General features: G+C 41.5%; 1 protein-coding gene across 1 annotated transcript in view; it reads left to right on the top strand.

Moving 5' to 3' along the window:
• SCARA5 (scavenger receptor class A member 5) overlaps positions 1–14,702 on the top strand; it is a 123,139-nt gene extending 108,437 nt beyond the window's left edge. Inside the window, exons 8-9 of the mRNA XM_083360715.1 lie at positions 1,334–1,531; positions 13,881–14,702. Coding sequence (XP_083216841.1) covers positions 1,334–1,531; positions 13,881–14,017 — 335 coding nt within the window. The 3' untranslated portion in view covers positions 14,018–14,702. The remainder of the gene's footprint in view (positions 1–1,333; positions 1,532–13,880) is intronic.
• Positions 14,703–17,756: the final 3,054 nt, after the last annotated feature.

Here is a 17,756-nt window from a genome sequence, read left to right as displayed (position 1 = left end):
AAACCTGAACACTGGTTTTGTTTTGAATTAAATCCATTTGTTATTAAGCCAAACATGAAAAAAGCGTATTTCCTCCCAGAACATTTTGTAGTACTGTTTAATATTCAATTCTGGGATGTTTCCACTGTATATATCAGTCTGGAGATAAAACTGCATAAAACTGCTGTTCTGGCCAGGGAACTATTCCACCAGGAATGCGTTTGTCTTCTCCCCACAGCTAAAGCCGGTGAATATGACTCTGGAGTAAAGAGCAGCTGTTGCCAGAGCTGTAACTCTTTTGCCTCTTCAAGACTGTAAGATATTGCTACAGTATGTCTCCAACTAAGTGCTGTCATTTAGAACAGGGGTCTTCAATCTTGGCAACTTTACGACTTGTGGACTTCAACTCCCAGAATTCCTCAGCCAGCCATGCTGGCTGAGTTGAAGTCCACAAGTCGTAAAGTTGCCAAGGTTGGAGGCCCCTGATTTAGAAGGAAGCAACTGGCAGAAATGGCCAGTGATGACAGTTTGTTGGGCAGAATCTGGAGGAAATGTAGGAGAGGCTTGTCTATTTTATTTGCCCTGCAGTAGAAGTTACAAGAAGTAGATGATGGAAGAAAGTGGATTGTCTTGTCACTTCTGTTCAGTTGAGCGATCTCAGAGGTTTGTTGTTTGGGCAATGTAATACTGGTAGTCCTCAATTACAACCATAATTGACTGTGGAATTATGGTTGTAATTGGTTAAGTAGATGATTATTAAGTTTGTGATGATTATGATGGTTAAGTAGATCACCATGTGACTGTGCCTGAATTTATCTTTTTGTAGCGGTCATTAAGCAAATGCTGCAGTAATTAAACAAATGCAATAGTAAATGCCAGAAACTGGCAAACAATGCCAAAATTGTGGTCATGTGACTGCAGGATGTTGCAAACAGCTGTAAATGCAAGCTGATTGCCAAGTTCCCAAAATAGAATCATGTGACCATGGGGGAAGGGTGTTTGCAGCCATTGGAACTCCAGAACAGTACCATTTTGGAGGCCTGCCATAACTTCTAATGTTCTCTAAGCAACCATGTGTTAAGTGAGGACTACTAGTAAGGGAAGATTCTCAAACACATCACCTTCAGATCTCAAAGAAAAGATAGATATGAACATCAGAACAGATACATTGATTATGAATTTTGCAAAGAATCACTTGGATTGATTGCATTAAACCACTGAATAGTTTTATTTACTTCTTTAAGGTGTTACTGGGAAATACTTAATGGTGTTTCTACAATATTTCACCAGGATCGGTAGCAGAAAATCATTTCTAATCCCATATATTTACTTCCCCTGATTCATGACTGCACAGCTCTTACTTTGGAGGAGGGAATTATCCGCTTGATGAATGGCTCCGGTCCTCATGAAGGGCGAGTGGAAGTCTTTCACGATCGACAGTGGGGAACTGTGTGTGACGATGGATGGGACAAGAAAGATGGGGATGTGGTGTGCCGGATGCTGGGTTTCCGAGGCATTGAAGAGATTTACAGAATGGCCGCATTTGGACAGGGTAAGAAAATGAATACATTCCTGAGATTAAATAAGTTACACTGATGGTAGAACACACCCCATGAAACCGATCCAAAGAATTTAGTGTAAGGGTGTTAATGCAAATAAAACAAATACTGCCTTTATTGTAGGATGTTTTTCAAATTGGGCTCTGTGACAACTTGAATAGATTTCACCAGACTCAGAAGAGACTAAGAAAAAAAAATCTAATGAACTCAGCCATCTAATCCTGGCTCAGTGCTGTTTTTCAGAAGCACCCATAGCAGGTTTTCTAAGGTCCAGTGGTAAGTCTTGTCAGCTGATGTTCAGAAGCCCCATTCCTCTTGGTCAGGGCTTCTGGAAATTTATAATTATTGTTCCTTCATGGTTAGGTTTTGCAGCCTGATGAGTTCCACACTTCCATTTATTTTTTTGGACAGGTTTTCCCGAGAATATGTTGCCTGCGACCTACCAGATAGGGTTGTTTGTTGGATAAATCCAGGATCATAAAAAGATGACGGTGATTTTACAGAAGTAGTTTTCTATTAACTTCGGGGATGTTTTCCAACGTCTCTGTCCCCGATAGTTCATAGAAGTCCTATCCAAGTACTAACTAGGTCCAATTCTGCTTAGATTTTTCAGCTCAGAGTTGTTTAGTTGTTGGCACCAAAACATAACTCTGCAAAATAATCGGAACACTTCAGAATGTGTAAGAAGCCAATTCGATATCCAATTAAAGGGAATTCATCAGGATTAGATGACTCATGACTCAGAATGACTGAGTCCATTCAACATATTAAGCATATTGGGCTAATAAAACTAGACTGCTCTGAGCTGGACAAATCTGGAGGACCACCAGAGGACAGTAGAGAGGCAGAAAACTCATTCCCTTGGTTGAAATCAACGGAGTCCCTGGGTTTTTCCATTCCATGATCTACAACTTTAACAAAAAGCAGGTGCGATTGTAGCCTCTTTCTGCCTGCTTTATCAGGTAGACCATATGGGAAACATGACCAGATAAGCTAATTCTGTTTTAACAGAATGTTGTAAGTCTGAGAGTACAGTTCCCCCACCATTTTCTTTATAGCCCAAGAAACTAGAGAGAGTCCCTTCTTGAACCTCTTGCCCTACGTACTATCCAGCTAACTGGCTATGCTCTCTCTTATCTGGCCATTCCCTATTCAGCATCTCTTCATCTCCCAACTTCAGTCCCAGGTACCATTATACTTCCCTACTGCCCGTTCCTTGCCCTCATCTTCACAAAACCTCTTCACTATCAAATCTTGACTAGAAAAAAATCAGATGAGGGTTTTTTTCCAGTCCATACTTCATGGCAGCTAAGATTTTGAGTTAAGAGTTTTTGCATCTCTTTGTTACATTGTCTAGTGCAGGGGTCAGCAACCTGAAACAGTGAAAGAGCCACTCGGAACCGGTTCCCTCACAAAAGGAAGAACTGGGAGCCGCAAAAAATATGTGCGCATGCGCATACATGCAACCATGCGCAGAACAGGGTTTGACTGAAGAGTGGAGCCAAGGCGAGATATGCACCTACCCTGCATATTTGAATTGATTGGTTGAACTTTTTTAGTCCCACTTTTTTTTGGGACTGCACATGGCAGAGGACTGGGAGCCGCTGAAAGAGCCACATGCGGCTCCGGAGCCGCGGGTTGCAGACCTGTGGTCTAGTGGGTGTCTAGATTTTTGCATCCCGAACATTTTTGTAGCCAATTGTGGGGTCAAAAGAATAAAAGAATAATAGTACAGAATGAAGGATGAGGCAAAGAAGGAAAAACTCCCATGCTACTATCACATCTCTTATTCAAGACCCGATTGCCTTAGCAGCAATAACTGCAGCAACCTACACTTACAAGAAGAGCTCTTAGAGTTTCTGCTGGTTTTTTGGTGGATTGCCCTTAATTGCTGTCTACTTCTCTTCACTCTTCACTCGTCTCCTTCCTGACTGAAGAAATGGGAGGAGAATAAAGAGTATAAGGAGTATAAGGAGTATAAGAGTATCTGACCTTGATGAATATAAATCACTGGGACCCGACAGATTACATCCCAGAGTTCTGAAGGAGCTGGCAGATGTTATCTCAGAACCACTGCACCATATCTTTCATAAATCCTGGAGCACCGGGGAAGTACCTGAGGATTGGAAAAGGGCTGATGTGGTTCCCATCTTCAAGAAAGGGGGGAAAAAAACAGACCCAGGAAACTACAGACCAATCAGTTTAACATCAATACCTGGGAAGATCCTAGAAAAGATAAAGAACAGATCTGTGAACAACTAGAAGCAAACAAAGGTATAACTAGTAGCCAGCACGGGTTTGTTAAAAACAGATCATGCCAAACCAATCTTAATTCATTTTTTGATAAAGTGAATAAACTAGTAGAGCAGCGAAAGGCTGTGGACATAGTATATATACTTAGATTTCAGTTAGGCATTTGATAAAGTAGACCACAACCTACTCCTTGGTAAGGTAGAAAAAGGTGGAACAGACAACATCACCACCAGATGGATCTGTAGCTGGCTGGCAAACCGTACTCAATGAGTAGTCCTCAATGGCACTACATCCACATGGAGAGAAGTAAGCAGTGGGGTATCACAAGGTTCCATCTTAGGCCAAGTACTCTTCAATATCTTCATCAACGACTTAGATGAGGGAATTGAACTCATCAAATTTGCAGATGACACCAAACTGGCAGGTGTAGCCAATGCCCCGGAAGACAGACTCAGGATCCAAAAAGATCTTGACAATCTTGAATAATGGGCCCTATCCAACAAAATGAGTTTCAATGTGGAGAAAAGCAAAGTTTTACATTTAGGCAGGTAAAATCAAAGGTACAAGTACAGATTGGGCGAGACCTGGCCTAAAAACAGTAACTCTGAGAGGGACCTTGGAGTCCTAGTGGACGATCACTTGACTATGAGCCACCAGTGTGCAGCACAGCCAAAAAAGCTAACACAATCCTAGGTTGTATAAACAGAGGCAAAGAATCAAGATCATGCAAAGTATTAGTACCGCTTTATAAAACCCTAGTAAGACCACACCTGGAATACTGCAGCCAATTTTAATAATAATAATAATAATAATAATAATAATAATAATAATAATAATAATAATAATAATAATAATAATAAGTTGGAAGGGACCTTAGAGGTCATCTAGTCCAACCCCCTGCTCAGGCAGGAAACCCTATACCATTTCAGACAAGTGGCTGGCCAGTGTCTTCTTAAAAACTTCCAGTGTTGGAGCATTCACCACTTCTGGAGGCAGGTTGTTCCACTGGTTAATTGTTCTAACTGTCAGGAAGTTTCTCCTTAGTTCTAGGTTGCTTCTCTCCTTGACTAGTTTCCATCCATTGCTTCTTGTCCTGCTTTCAGGTGCTTTGGAGAATAGCTTGACTCCCTCTTCTTTGTGGCAGCCCCTGAGATATTGGAACACTGCTATCATGTTCACCATTTCGCAAAAAAGATGTTGAGAGTTTGGAAAAAATTCAGAGAAGAGCAAATAAGATAATTAAAGGCCTGGAGACTACAACACATGGAGAACAGTTGCAGGATTTGGGAATGGCCAGTCTAGAGAAAACAAGGACTAGGGCAGACATGATAGCAGTATTCCAGTATTTGAGGGGATGCCACGCAGAAGAGAGGGTCAGTTATTCACCAAAACTCCAGAGGGCAAGACAAGAAGCAATCATTGGAAACTGATCAAAGAGAAAAGCAACCTGGAATTAAGGAGAAACTTCCTGATAGTGAGGACAATTAACCTGTGGAACAGCTTGCCTCCAGAAATCGTGGGCACTCCATCACTGGAGACTTTTAAGAAGAGGCTATACAGTCACTTGTCTGAGATGGTATAGGTCCTCCTGCTTGAGCAGGGGGATGGATTAGAAGACCTCCAAGGTCCCTTCCAGCTCTATTCTATTCTTCAAGATTACAGTATCATATATGGCCTACAAAGATCTCCTGACGAAAGAGATACAGGACACATTCACTCTGCTGCCTTCTAGCTGTCATTTGGCATGCTCAGCTCAGTTCAGATGACAGGTTTGCTTTGGGGCCCAGAGAGCTTTAATTATTCCCTGCTATAAAAACGTTCAGTTAATAAAAGTTTCACTCCAAACCTGGCATGTTTAAGGCATTCACAAATTGCTTTATTTTTGTCAGTCAAGAAAAACAAGACACTTGAGATTGCAAGTCTATTGCACAATTCTAAACGTCAGCGTAGTGATGCTCCAATATTACTCATGTTTTTCTAAATACCCCAGGTTATGAGAAACAGGAACTGGGGAAAATTTTACAAGTTCCCAGATTTAGATGAAGGTCTCTCATAAATGTTTAGCTGCATAAAGAGGTTTTCCATGTGGTGCCTTTCTAGCTGATGGGCTGGCACTGCGCATGTGTTTGAGGGGATCAAGAGGCTACCCTGGCACTCTTTTGAGAGAGAGGGGTGCACAAGAGGTATTGGAGGGAAATTATTCCACACAAAACCTACTGAGTAACACCAGAATAAATCCCATGTAATGGGAAAGGAGAGGTGTCCTGGTTGAATCCAAAGCGTAAAGCAATGTTAGCACCACTCCAGTGTTTTTTATTGCTTTTTTTAGAGGAGGAAAATGTTCTTATTCACATACTTCGATATTCTCACGACCAGCTTGTAGAAATATGTTTAGGGATGTGATCCATCTCCAGCCATTTTACTGTTTTCAACCAGTATGTGTGCTTGCATAGGAAAGCAAATCTCTTTCCCCATGGCTGTGTTCACAAAATATGCTTAATCATGCCAGAGAAAGAGCTGGTGTATATATTTCCATGACCTACTAAGCTTGGTTCATTTTATCTTTGCTTAGGTTTTATGTGGCTTAGCTTATTCTTTAACTGGTTTATAGTTCAATGGATTATGCATGTCATGAAAATTAAATAGGTTGTTGATAATCAGAAAATGGATGGATGGATGGATAGATAGATAGATGATAGATATTCTGAATGCCAATACAGAGAAACCAGTTTTACTGCTAAGAAGTCTAAGAAGTAACGCCTAAATATAACTGAGGTACCTATGTACTCCCCTTGTTTAGTCTACTAAGGATGAATTATTAAGATTACAAGAAACCTATTGTTAGCTGTTGCTCGTAAACACAATTAATGTGTTTTTACATAATATTGATTCCTTCCTGAGAGATACCTATGCTAATTTACTATAGCACAAAATAGCAACAATCATACAGCAACCTCTCCTCAAGAAGCCTACCTTGGATCCGGCTGTTTTGAATAACTTTCGTCCGGTCTCCAACCTTCGCTTCCTTGCGAAGGTTGTCGAGAGTGTGGTGGCGCATCAGCTCCCTCTGGTCCTGGATGAAGCGGATTATCTAGACCCGTACCAATCGGGCTTCAGGCCTGGGTACAGCACGGAGACGGCATTGGTCGCGCTGGTGAATGATCTCTGGAGGGCTCGGGACAGAGGATACTCCTCTGTTCTAGTCCTATTAGACCTCTCAGCGGCTTTCGATACCATCGACCATGGTATCTTGCTGCGGCGTCTCAGGGGATTGGGAGTGGGAGGCACGGTTCTTCAGTGGTTCTCCTCCTATCTCCTGGGACGTTCGCAGTCGGTGTTGACGGGGGGGGCAGAGGTCGACCGCGAGGCCTCTCGCTTGTGGAGTCCCTCAGGGGTCGGTCCTCTCGCCCCTTCTGTTCAACATCTATATGAAACCGCTGGGTGAGATCATTCGTGGTTTTGGAGTTGGGTATCATCAGTATGCTGATGATACCCAACTTTTCATTTCGACCCCAAACCACCCCAGTGATGCCCTCAACATGATGTCCCGGTGCCTGGAGGCGGTCCGGGTCTGGATGGGGAGGAACAGGCTTCGTCTCAACCCCGACAAGATGGAGTGGCTGTGCGTACCGGCATCCCGGGATATTCAGGATATTCCACCCCTCATTATGGGGGGTGAGTCATTACCTCCTGTAGATAGGGCTCGCAACTTGGGAGTCCTCCTAGATTCACAGCTCTCTTTAGAAGACCATATTGTAGCTGTAACTAGGGGGGCGTTCGCCCAGGTTCGCCTGGTGCGCCAGTTGCGGCCCTATCTAGACCGGGATGCCTTGTGCATGGTCACTCATGCGCTCGTGACCTCTCGTCTTGATTACTGCAACGCTCTCTACATGGGGCTACCCTTGAAGACCACTCGGAGGCTCCAGCTGGCACAGAATGCAGCCGCGAGAGTTGTGTCGGGGGTCTCCCGATACTCCCGTGTTACACCTTTGCTCCGCGAGCTGCATTGGTTGCCAGTTGTCTTCCGGGTGAGGTTCAAGGTGTTGGTAATGACCTACAAAGCCCTCCATGGCATGGGTCCAGAATACCTTGGGGAGCACCTGCAGCCGGCGTCAACTTCCCTCCGCCCAGTACGCTCCCACAGAGAGGGCCTCCTCAGGGTGCCGCCGGTCAAAGAATGCCGACTGGTGGCCCCCAGGGGGAGAGCGTTCTCTGTGGGCGCACCGGACTTATGGAATCATCTTCCGGTAGAGCTCCAGATGGCGCCCGACCTCCGCTCCTTCCGGCGCGACCTTAAAACCCATCTTTTTAAGGAAGCGGGCCTGGCCTGATGGGACGGGGTGGGTTTTGTTATTATGACGTTAATTTTAAATCTGTACTATGGGCATTGTTTAATCATGTTTTAATTAATTTTAACTTTTGTATCTGTCTTTTACGTATTGCCCTGTTAACCGCCCTGAGTCTCTTGAGAGAAGGGCGGTATATAAATAAAATAAATAAATAAATAAATAAATAAACAACTTTCCTGCACTGAAGGCTAATTCTAGCATCTCATGGTGCAGAGTTTGGTCCAGAAACATCTTTTTATCTTTCAGGTAACTTAGAACAGAAAAGGGCTACAGGGGGAAGTACTGGCTGTCCTCCAGCTATGTTTGGGGAGATATTTCCCAAACTTATAAAATTCTGGTGGATAAGTTTCCTATTTTTCTGGTCACTTGGTTAGAAGGGGAGACTGTAAGAACTTTTCCTTGTTTTACCCAATTTCTCAGTCCATAATCTTGGCAAGTGGGTGCTTCAGAATTCCATGGGTTACCCAAAATGGCACTGATTCACTCTATTTACATGGGATATTTCTCTTCCGATGGCATGTCAGGCAAAGATAATAGGCGAAGGCAGCTGCCACATTACTTTCTCACAGCAGCTGAAACTATCAAAGTATTGATTTGAACACCAACTGGTACACCAGAACACCAATGTCTTTATGTATATAAGGAATCCATGTAAAGCTTAAGGTGTATCTCTCAGAGCAATCAGGCTTTATATGGCAAAAATTCTTTATTCTAAACCTGCCAAAATCTCAGTTTGCAGAATGTATTTCAAAATAGTCAACATTTTTTATTTTGCAGAACAAGGAGAGTTGTACAGGTTGAGTTTGGCTATGTTTAACTGTAGCAGGAAGCAAAGGGGAGAAAGTGTTCTTCACTGATACTCATACAATCTTACCAATTCTCTTACTCCCCCTCTATCTTGAGTGCTGGAGGTCTGGGTATAGTTCCTGCAGATAAAAGGGTCATGCGCAAGCAGGTCACAGTGCCACAGTATGATGGAATGTTGTTCAGATTCCCAGGAGCATGGGAGTGCATTCCAGAAGAGCAAGAGGCAACACAGTTTAGATCATTTATGTGAGAGAAAGAGGGTGAAGATGGCTTCTCCCCAATAGTTACCAGAGTATATGTTTTATGGTGCAAGGTCTGCTTTAGTTTTGGCTGTCTGTAGGCGAGGAACAGTAAAGGTACCTGCTTAGAAGAATCTCAACAGGTATTTCTTGTTTTTTTAGAACCTGGCACAGTTTGTTCTTGGATGAGGAGGTGCCTGGAAACTGGACAGGCAGAGAAGGAAACCCCTCTTTCCCAGGGATAAATTTTTAACTGAATGGCTGCATTTTTTACCTTCATTTTGTTGTTGTTGTTAGCTGCGAAGTCTTGTCCGACCCATTGCGACCCTATGGACAACGTTCCTCCAGGCCTTCCTGTCCTCTACCATCTTCTGGAGTCCATTTAAGCTCACGCCTACTGCTTCAGTGACTCCATCCAGCCACCTCATTCTCTGTCGTCCCCTTCTTCTATTGCCCTCAATCTTTCCCAGAATTAGGCTCTTCTCCAGTGAGTCCTTCATTCTCATTAGGTGGCCAAAGTATTTGAGTTTCAACTTCAGGATCTGGCCTTCTAAAGAGCAGTCAGGGTTGATCTCCTCTAGGACTGACCGGTTTGATCACCTTGCAGTCCAAGGGACTTGCAGGAGTCTTCTCCAGCACCACTGTCCAAATAGTTTTAAGATCTGCAGTTACAGCTTGCAAACTCAAAGTAGGAATGATCAAGGAAATGGTTTTCATTTTACTAAAAGCAGCAAAATGCAGATCTGAGTATATGTTGAAGTTAATTTTGCATAAAATTGCATGGCTGAGTTAGCCATCTGAGCAAAATAAATAAACAGGGAATAGGATAGGATATAAAACTACTCAAAGCTGAGCTAACTTCAAAAAGAATTGGAGAGCTGGGAAAAATTGCAATTGTCTTTGTTGGGACGGATCGCAGTAGTGAAAATGAATGTCCTGCCTAAATTTTTATTTTTATTTCAAATGATACCGATTCTTAAGAAAGATTCTAATTTGGAGGAATGGCAGCGAGGTATCAATAAATTTGTTTGGGCAGGGAAAAGGCCACGAGTTAAACTTAAGATTATGCAGGATACTCGTGAGAGAGGTGGTCTTAAAATGCCTAATCTTAAACTATATTATGAAGCTGCTGCATTAGTAGGAATAAGTGATTGGATTAATTTGACACAAGAGAGATTATTAAATCTTGAGGGCCACGATTTGTTGTTTGGCTGGCATGCATATTTGTTGTATGACAAGAAGGTAGACAACGTGTTTAGAGTGCATATTTTAAGACAGGCATTGTTGAGAGTTTGGAAGAAGTATAGACATAAGCTAGATTGTAAGATACCACTGTGGGCAATTCCAAAACACGCAATAGAAAATATACATGCTGGATTCAAACATGATGTGACTACGTACAAGGAGATCCTAAGCTTGGAAAGAAATGTTTGGTGTTTGAAATCATATAGCCTCTTGCGAGAAGAGAAGGTTGTTCAAAATTGGTTTCAATATACTCAGTTACGGGCCAGGTGGAAAGAAGACCAGAAAAATGGTTTTACAATGACTGATGAAAATTTGATAAAGCAAATCAGAAATCAGGGACCAGCACATATTAAACGGATATATCTTGCGTTGATAGAGATTGATTCAGAAACAGAACTTGTTAAGGATTGTATGATAAAATGGGCCCAAAACATCCAGGAAGTTATTACAATGGACACGTGGGAAAAGATTTGGGTGAGGAATGTAAAATTTACACAAGCTCAAAATCTAAGAGAGAATTTTTACAAAATGTTTTATAGATGGCATTTAGATCCTAAAAAGCTTGCAAGTATGTATCCGAATTATCAGCCTAAATGTTGGAGGTGCGGTGATGAAGACGCAACATATTTTCACATATGGTGGACTTGTAAAAAGGTTAAAGCCTTTTGGATAAAAGTCTGGTGGAACATGCAGAAGATTTTTAAACAGAGGATAAAGTTTTGTCCGCAACTTTTTTTGTTGGGAATAATTACAGATGCTACAGTTGTGGACACTAAGTTGATGTTGAATTTAATTACGGCAGCAAGACTTTTGATAGGTCAGTATTGGAAGAGAGAGGAACTGCCGACCATAGAAGAGTGGACTTTAAAGGTTTCCGACCTGGCTGAGATGGCGAAGATTTCGGCCTATTTGAAAGATCACACGCAAGAACGCTATATTATGGAATGGAGAAAATGGATTGAGTTTATCCAGAACAAGTACAGGGTTAAGAAATTTCATGTAGCATTTGAATAAGTCTTCTTTCTTTTTTTCTTTTTCTATTTTGGTTTTTCTATATATATTTAATATTACTAAGGTTTGTTTTATCCTATATAAGCTAGAGAGTGATGGATTTTAGAGTTTATGGTTGTTAGTATATGGTTGTTTATGATTGTTTTTTTATATATATACCTTGTATTTAGCTCTGGGAAGTCGGGGGGGGAGGGGGGGAGGGGGGAGAGGTAGGGGGGGAGGGAGAAGGGAGGGGGAGGGGGGATTTTTAAAGAAAAAATTGTATGTTAAAACTTTTCAATAAAAAAAAAAAAGCTGAGCTAACAGTGCTTCAAAGAAATAAAGGATATCCCCATGACTAACTAATATTCTCCACCAACTTTTACCTTGCTGTTTCCAATATTCCCATGGTATTTTAAATTTTGGAATTTAATTCTTAGGTACACTTGCATATAGGTTTTCTCTAGATTCTTGTTTCCTGCAGGAGCTTCCAGCCAATATTCACTGGGAACAAAGACATCATAAGAGGGGAGCCATTTTGCTCTATGGCTGCCCAAAATCAGGAGGAATCTGAGAACAGCTTTTTAGAGTAAGACATTTAATTAACAAGCATAAGTTTTTTTAATGAGCTGTACTTCTCTTCATTGGATGCATGAAGTGGTTAAACCCAGATTGAGGACCCAGATTGTTGAACCCAGATTGAGGACCCAGATTGTTGGGGGCAATTAAGCTGACTTTGTAATAATGCCGCTTGGGGTGTGTGTGAAAGCCCTAATAAGCAGGCATATACACAGAATGAAGGCTACTGCTAAGTTTGTAAATCCGCCCTGAGTCTTCGGAGAAGGGCAGGATATAAATGGAATTAAAATTAAAAAAAAAATAAACCTACACCTCTTCCTCGCTGAGATTCTGTATCAGTGTAGCTGTTCTCCTTCTAAAGAAGGGAACTTTGGTTCATGAAGCTTATGCCTTTGAACAAAATGTGTTAGTTTGAAAAGCTGCTCTCAGACTCTTTCTGATGGGGGAATTAGGAAACTCTTCATTTGTTTTCCCTTGAATCTACTCATCCTGCCCATCTTTCATTGGAAAGCACACTGGCTGTATCTTGACAGTCCTGAAATATTCCCTCAACTGCCCACTCAAAACAAAGAATCCCATTAATCCTCTGTAGTAAACATGGCTTTTCTACCAATGGTAATCTGTCATATCAGGCAGCATTATACATGCTGGATAAATAATTGTGCCTGGTCCAGCTGTAGTTCCAAACTTTGCTGGGTGTTCCTGTGGTTGTTACATACAATCTTTCCAGCTCTTCCCTCCTTTGATGCTTGAAAACTTGTTCCCTTTGGACCACCAAAGCCAAACTGTGCTTTTTCTGGCTGGGATTTATTCTTGTTATCCACTTTCTCCAGAGAGCTTTTTACAGAGCCCTGAACTGTATGTAGAATCTCCTTTATAGTTAGTGAGTCAGAGGCTGGAAAAGGGAGAGTCCTGACTCATGTCTTCCAGGGAATTGGAAAGACTAGCATTGGCCTGGGATAAGATCTTTCTGTTAGGCTATGAGGCGGTCCTACCCTAAAAAACCTTGTGAGACATTCAGAGATGACTTTTAGCATCCCAGTAACAGATCTCTGAACATCTTCTGTGGTTTGGCCTTGGTCCTATTTATGCAGCAAAATGACACAAGTCAAAGCAGTTTGGACATGAAGGATCTGCTGAAAACCAGTTGGTGAGGCAATGGAGCATTTTGCTTAAAATTATCTCAGAAAAACTCACATTTATTCATTTTTAGAAATGGTTATTGAAGATACCCATTTTAATTTTTAGAACTGCAAGACAGAAAGCAACTTTCACAGTATTTATATACATTATTTATCTATGCAACCTTGCAGTGCTGCCCACAGAGTGGGATTGTGCTTTTAGATTCACCCCTGCCATGGCTCATCTATTATTTTATATTAATGTACTGGAAGAGCTTGAAAGGATTGAACAGTGATAACACCGCTGCCTTGGGAACACCCAGTTGGGGGCCTCCTATCATGTCCCCATTGCTTTCAAAGTGGTGCCTATTTATCTACTCGCAGTTGATTAAGTTGCTATTATTTACATGATGGCAGCCTTAAAAATGCTTCCAAATGTTATCATTGGGTTGGATGAATTTATAGACTTGTGCATCTTGAGTATAGGTCATTACATTACTTATATGTTGACCTGTAAATCTCTAGATTAGATACAAAGCTTGCATAGAATGGTGTAAGCATGACTCCCAACAGAATGAATGATGGGTGGCTGGAGAATTTGGGGAATTGAAGTCCACATGTCTTAGAGTTGCCTAGGTTGAGAAACACAGATTTAGATTTTGCAAAGTGTGAATGTTCTCATAGCTATTGCAATTTGATGCAAAAATGAAAGATTATTAACCATTGCAAGCTAATGATTCTATTCAATTCTTCTCCCAGGGAAAGGACGGATTTGGATGGATGATGTGGCCTGCAAGGGAACAGAAGATAGTCTTCTCCAATGTAGCTTTTCCAGCTGGGGAAAAACAAACTGTGGGCATGCTGAGGATGCTGGAGTGAAGTGCTTTAGGCAGTGATAGGACAAATTTGACAACCAGAGAGTGAACAAAGGACTTACTGGAGAAGAAACTATGAGACCTCAGAGGTTGTTAGAATAGCAGAGATACTGTGCTTTCTTATTGCCAATGCTATCAAAAAGGAACCGCCCAACTTCTGCCTTTATATGACTCAGGTGCTACAGTAGAAACTACTGTAATTCTTCTATCCAGCCTGTAATGCTACCGGGGGAGGTGCCATTTCATCCTTCATCCTTATATCCTCCACTTTTCCTAATGTATACAACAAAGTTACAAGAAGCCAAGCCATTTAAGGCTTCCATTCATTACATAGAATTTGAATAACAAAGGTTGATGAACATATTATTGCAAGCTATGTGTGACGGACGCAGCCATCAAACCGGCAGGACAGCTCCGGAGCTGAAGATACGCTATACAGGGAGAAGCTGAGCAGCTACAGACATAATAACTTGTTTGCTTAGCAAGCTGATGATTATTGCATTCTGAATAATAAAAATATTTGAGATGTTCTGTATTTCTCTTTGTTGCACAAGAAAAAAGGTTCTCCCTTTTACAAAGCTATATAGGATAGGAGGCGGCCTACATATGAAAGAGTATAGTATTTAGCATAACAATAAGAGCTGTACTGTAATTATAAAAGACAGGGATAGAGCCCTTGGTGTTTATGTACATGCTGAAATGTACAGTTCTTTTGTCAGGGAAAAAGATGATAGTTCATGCAGATAGAACATATATTGTGAATTGCATGATATTTGTGGTACAGTGGCAGCATAAATGAGCTCCAAACTGTCAGCGGCCAGTGGAAATGGGCCCCCAGAAGTCATTTTCCATAGATTGCAGAATTATACAGAACCTAGAACAGGGAAAAACCTAACATTTAATAACAAACTCTCTCTAACGCACTTGAACACCCACTTTTAAAACAACAACAATCACATGTATTCAAGTAATCTCAGTGTGGATTCATCACTGATTCCTCAGGCACATTTTCATACAGCCCTTCTTTCCAAATCTTTCAGAATAGGTTATAAAGCAGAAAGTGGTAAAAGATGACTTGAAATTTTGAAACAGAAAAGCCTATTCAACCCTTGCAAAATATTTGCAAAAGTCAGTCTTAGACACGCGTAGCTAAGAGAGTTATTCTACTGTCACAGAATATACAGAGTTATTCTACTCTTCCTTTCTTAAAATGTTGAAGCTTAGATGTTTTAAACTCTGTTATTTTGTTCAAGATCTAGTTATGCTGCAAAAACTGTATCTGCTGCCAACAGTGCACTCTACAGCTTGGTGGCTTGAAGACGTGTAGATGTGATGCGCAGACTAGCATGGCTGGTGGGGAATTCTGGGAATTCAAGTCAACCTTCCAGCTTAAAAAACACTCTTGTGTAGAAACTCAGCAGCATGGTGACTTAGGCCTCACTCTAGTATCACTATCTGATACAAAATTATGGACAGAAGTTTATTAAACGAACTGGTTAACTCGATAAATATAGTATTTCTTTTCAAACTGAAGAAGATTGTTTTAAAAATATAATTTTGGAGGTAATGGTGTGTTGCATTTCTAGAAACAGTTGTAGTTTGCATGACCCCTTTCTATCACTGGACTCTGAAACCTATTTTTGTCAGCTATCTGCTCTGAGTTTCAAGATTTTTCCCAATGGAGAGTTCCATAATCTGGAAGTTTGGGGTTTTCCTTAACCATTAGTTGTGTTCCATTTGGTCACACCAGCATTGATCTTCTTCCAAATTATTTCTGTTTTTCTCAAGTTGATTTTTTTCTTGCAACATTTTAAGAAAACACTTTAAAGTTGAGTGATATGCAGAGACCATATCCCTAACCTTTCTATAGAACAACCAAGATGTCCAGTGCAAAGAAAGTGAATTGAGTTTGTACAGGAAAAGAAGCGGGAGGAGAAGAGACCCTTCGGTGCACCAGTTCCTCCTCCTCCTCCTCCACTTCTTGGTAGTCATTTGCTAGTGATTGAACTTCTAAGGCCTAATTCTGCTTTCAAAATATTTTCCTCCTGAACATTCCCACCTGCCACACATTCACCAAATTAAAAAGGTTTCAAGACGTAAATCTTCATTTTCTGCTCCTTCAGATCTGGAGGCAGAAGCCTTAACTGGATCAATTGTTGCAGGTGTTGGCACAAACAAACTGCATCATCAACCCATCCCCTGAAGCACAAACTAAGAATTGAGCTGGTTTTTCAAGATAACTGGTCTTGATTAGAGAAGGGGACTGAGCGGTCTTTGGCTGGAAGTTGTAGCCTTTTGTTAAGATAAACAACTGATGCATTCATGAAATGCAGAGCAAAACAAGGGCCTTGGGTTTTATAAACATTTTTGCAACCTTTGTCCCCCAGGGAGGCTAAAAGTTTGGGAATATTCATAGGGTAAGTTTTGCATTTTTAAAAATGTTTTGTGTTACAATACAGAATTGTGGATTTCTACAGTCTCGATGTTTGTTTCAGACTATAGCAGTTTGGAACAGTTTTCCTACGGGTCTTTAAACCCTGAATTGTTTTTAAAATTATTTACATTATTCTTTTTTTTTTAAAAAAAATTGAACATGAGCTAGTGATGTATCAAGTCATTCCATGTAGGCTACTGAAATCCACCCCAGTTGGGTGGCCAATACATTTAAATAAATAACAACATAATACATATTTATAAAACCATTACATACAGATATGGGGAGGGAGCATGACTACTTGATCTCTATATGTTCATTATAAAATCTGAAAAATAGAAGCGCGGATGCAAACTGTGGGAAGTGGGGAAAGGCTACAGGCTAAAATTATAAAAATCACATGGCTGGACGGGACCATGAAGGTAGGTATTCTAGTCCAACCTCCTACCCAAGCAGGAGTCCTTATAGCATCCTGGACAAATGATTGTTAAATCGTTTCTTGAACACCTCCAGCAATGGAGCACCCACAACTCTGGGAGGCAAGCTATTCCACTGCTTAATTGTTCTGTCAGGAAATTCCTCCTTATTTCCAGGTTGCATCTGACAAGCTCCACCATTGCTTCTTGTTCTGCCCTCAGGTGCTCTGGAGAATAAATCGACACTCTCTTCCCTGTGACTGCCCTTCAAGTATTGGAAGACTGCTATCAGGTGTCCCCTAAACCTTGTCCTAAATATACCTATGAAATGAATCAGTTGTTCATGGTTCAGACAAAAAATTTAATTCTGCACGCTTCCTCAAATGACATTAACTATCAAGCCACCCCACCCAGCCCTGCTTTATCGGGTGCTACTCAGAGTCTCTGGTTCAGAGTGGATGAGATCACTTTGTGTCTCATAATCACTGTGGCGCTCATGTTGGCCATGATGATGGTGGTGGTGGTGATGATGATGACACCGACATTCCCCATGACTCCGATGGCTTCGAGGATACTTCTCCTTGTTGTTCCGGCGAGCTCTGCCATCAGTGAAGGCAGCCACTTGAACGGCCTCTGCTACTGCCATGGCTTTCCGAGCTTGGGCACAATCATATTCTGCTTCTGCAGCTTGCTGGTAGGCCAAACTGGCAACTTTGGAGACATAGGACAGTAGGTTGTCCTCCCGAGCTTGAGCTGCTTCCGCTGATTCTTTAGCTTCTTCAGCTATCTTCTGAGCTTCTAAGGTTTCTTTCTTAGCCTCTGCAGCCTCTATTTTAGCATGGGCTATATCCATCTTGGCCTGGATGGTTTCAGTAAGAGCCTTAGTAGTTTCTTTCCTGGATTCAGGGTC

The sequence above is a fragment of the Vipera ursinii genome, assembly GCF_947247035.1.
Source record: "Vipera ursinii genome assembly, chromosome: 1".
Taxonomy (NCBI): domain Eukaryota; kingdom Metazoa; phylum Chordata; class Lepidosauria; order Squamata; family Viperidae; genus Vipera; species Vipera ursinii.
The sequence above is the reverse complement of the archived record's forward strand: the minus strand, read 5'-3'. Positions and strand labels throughout refer to the sequence as shown.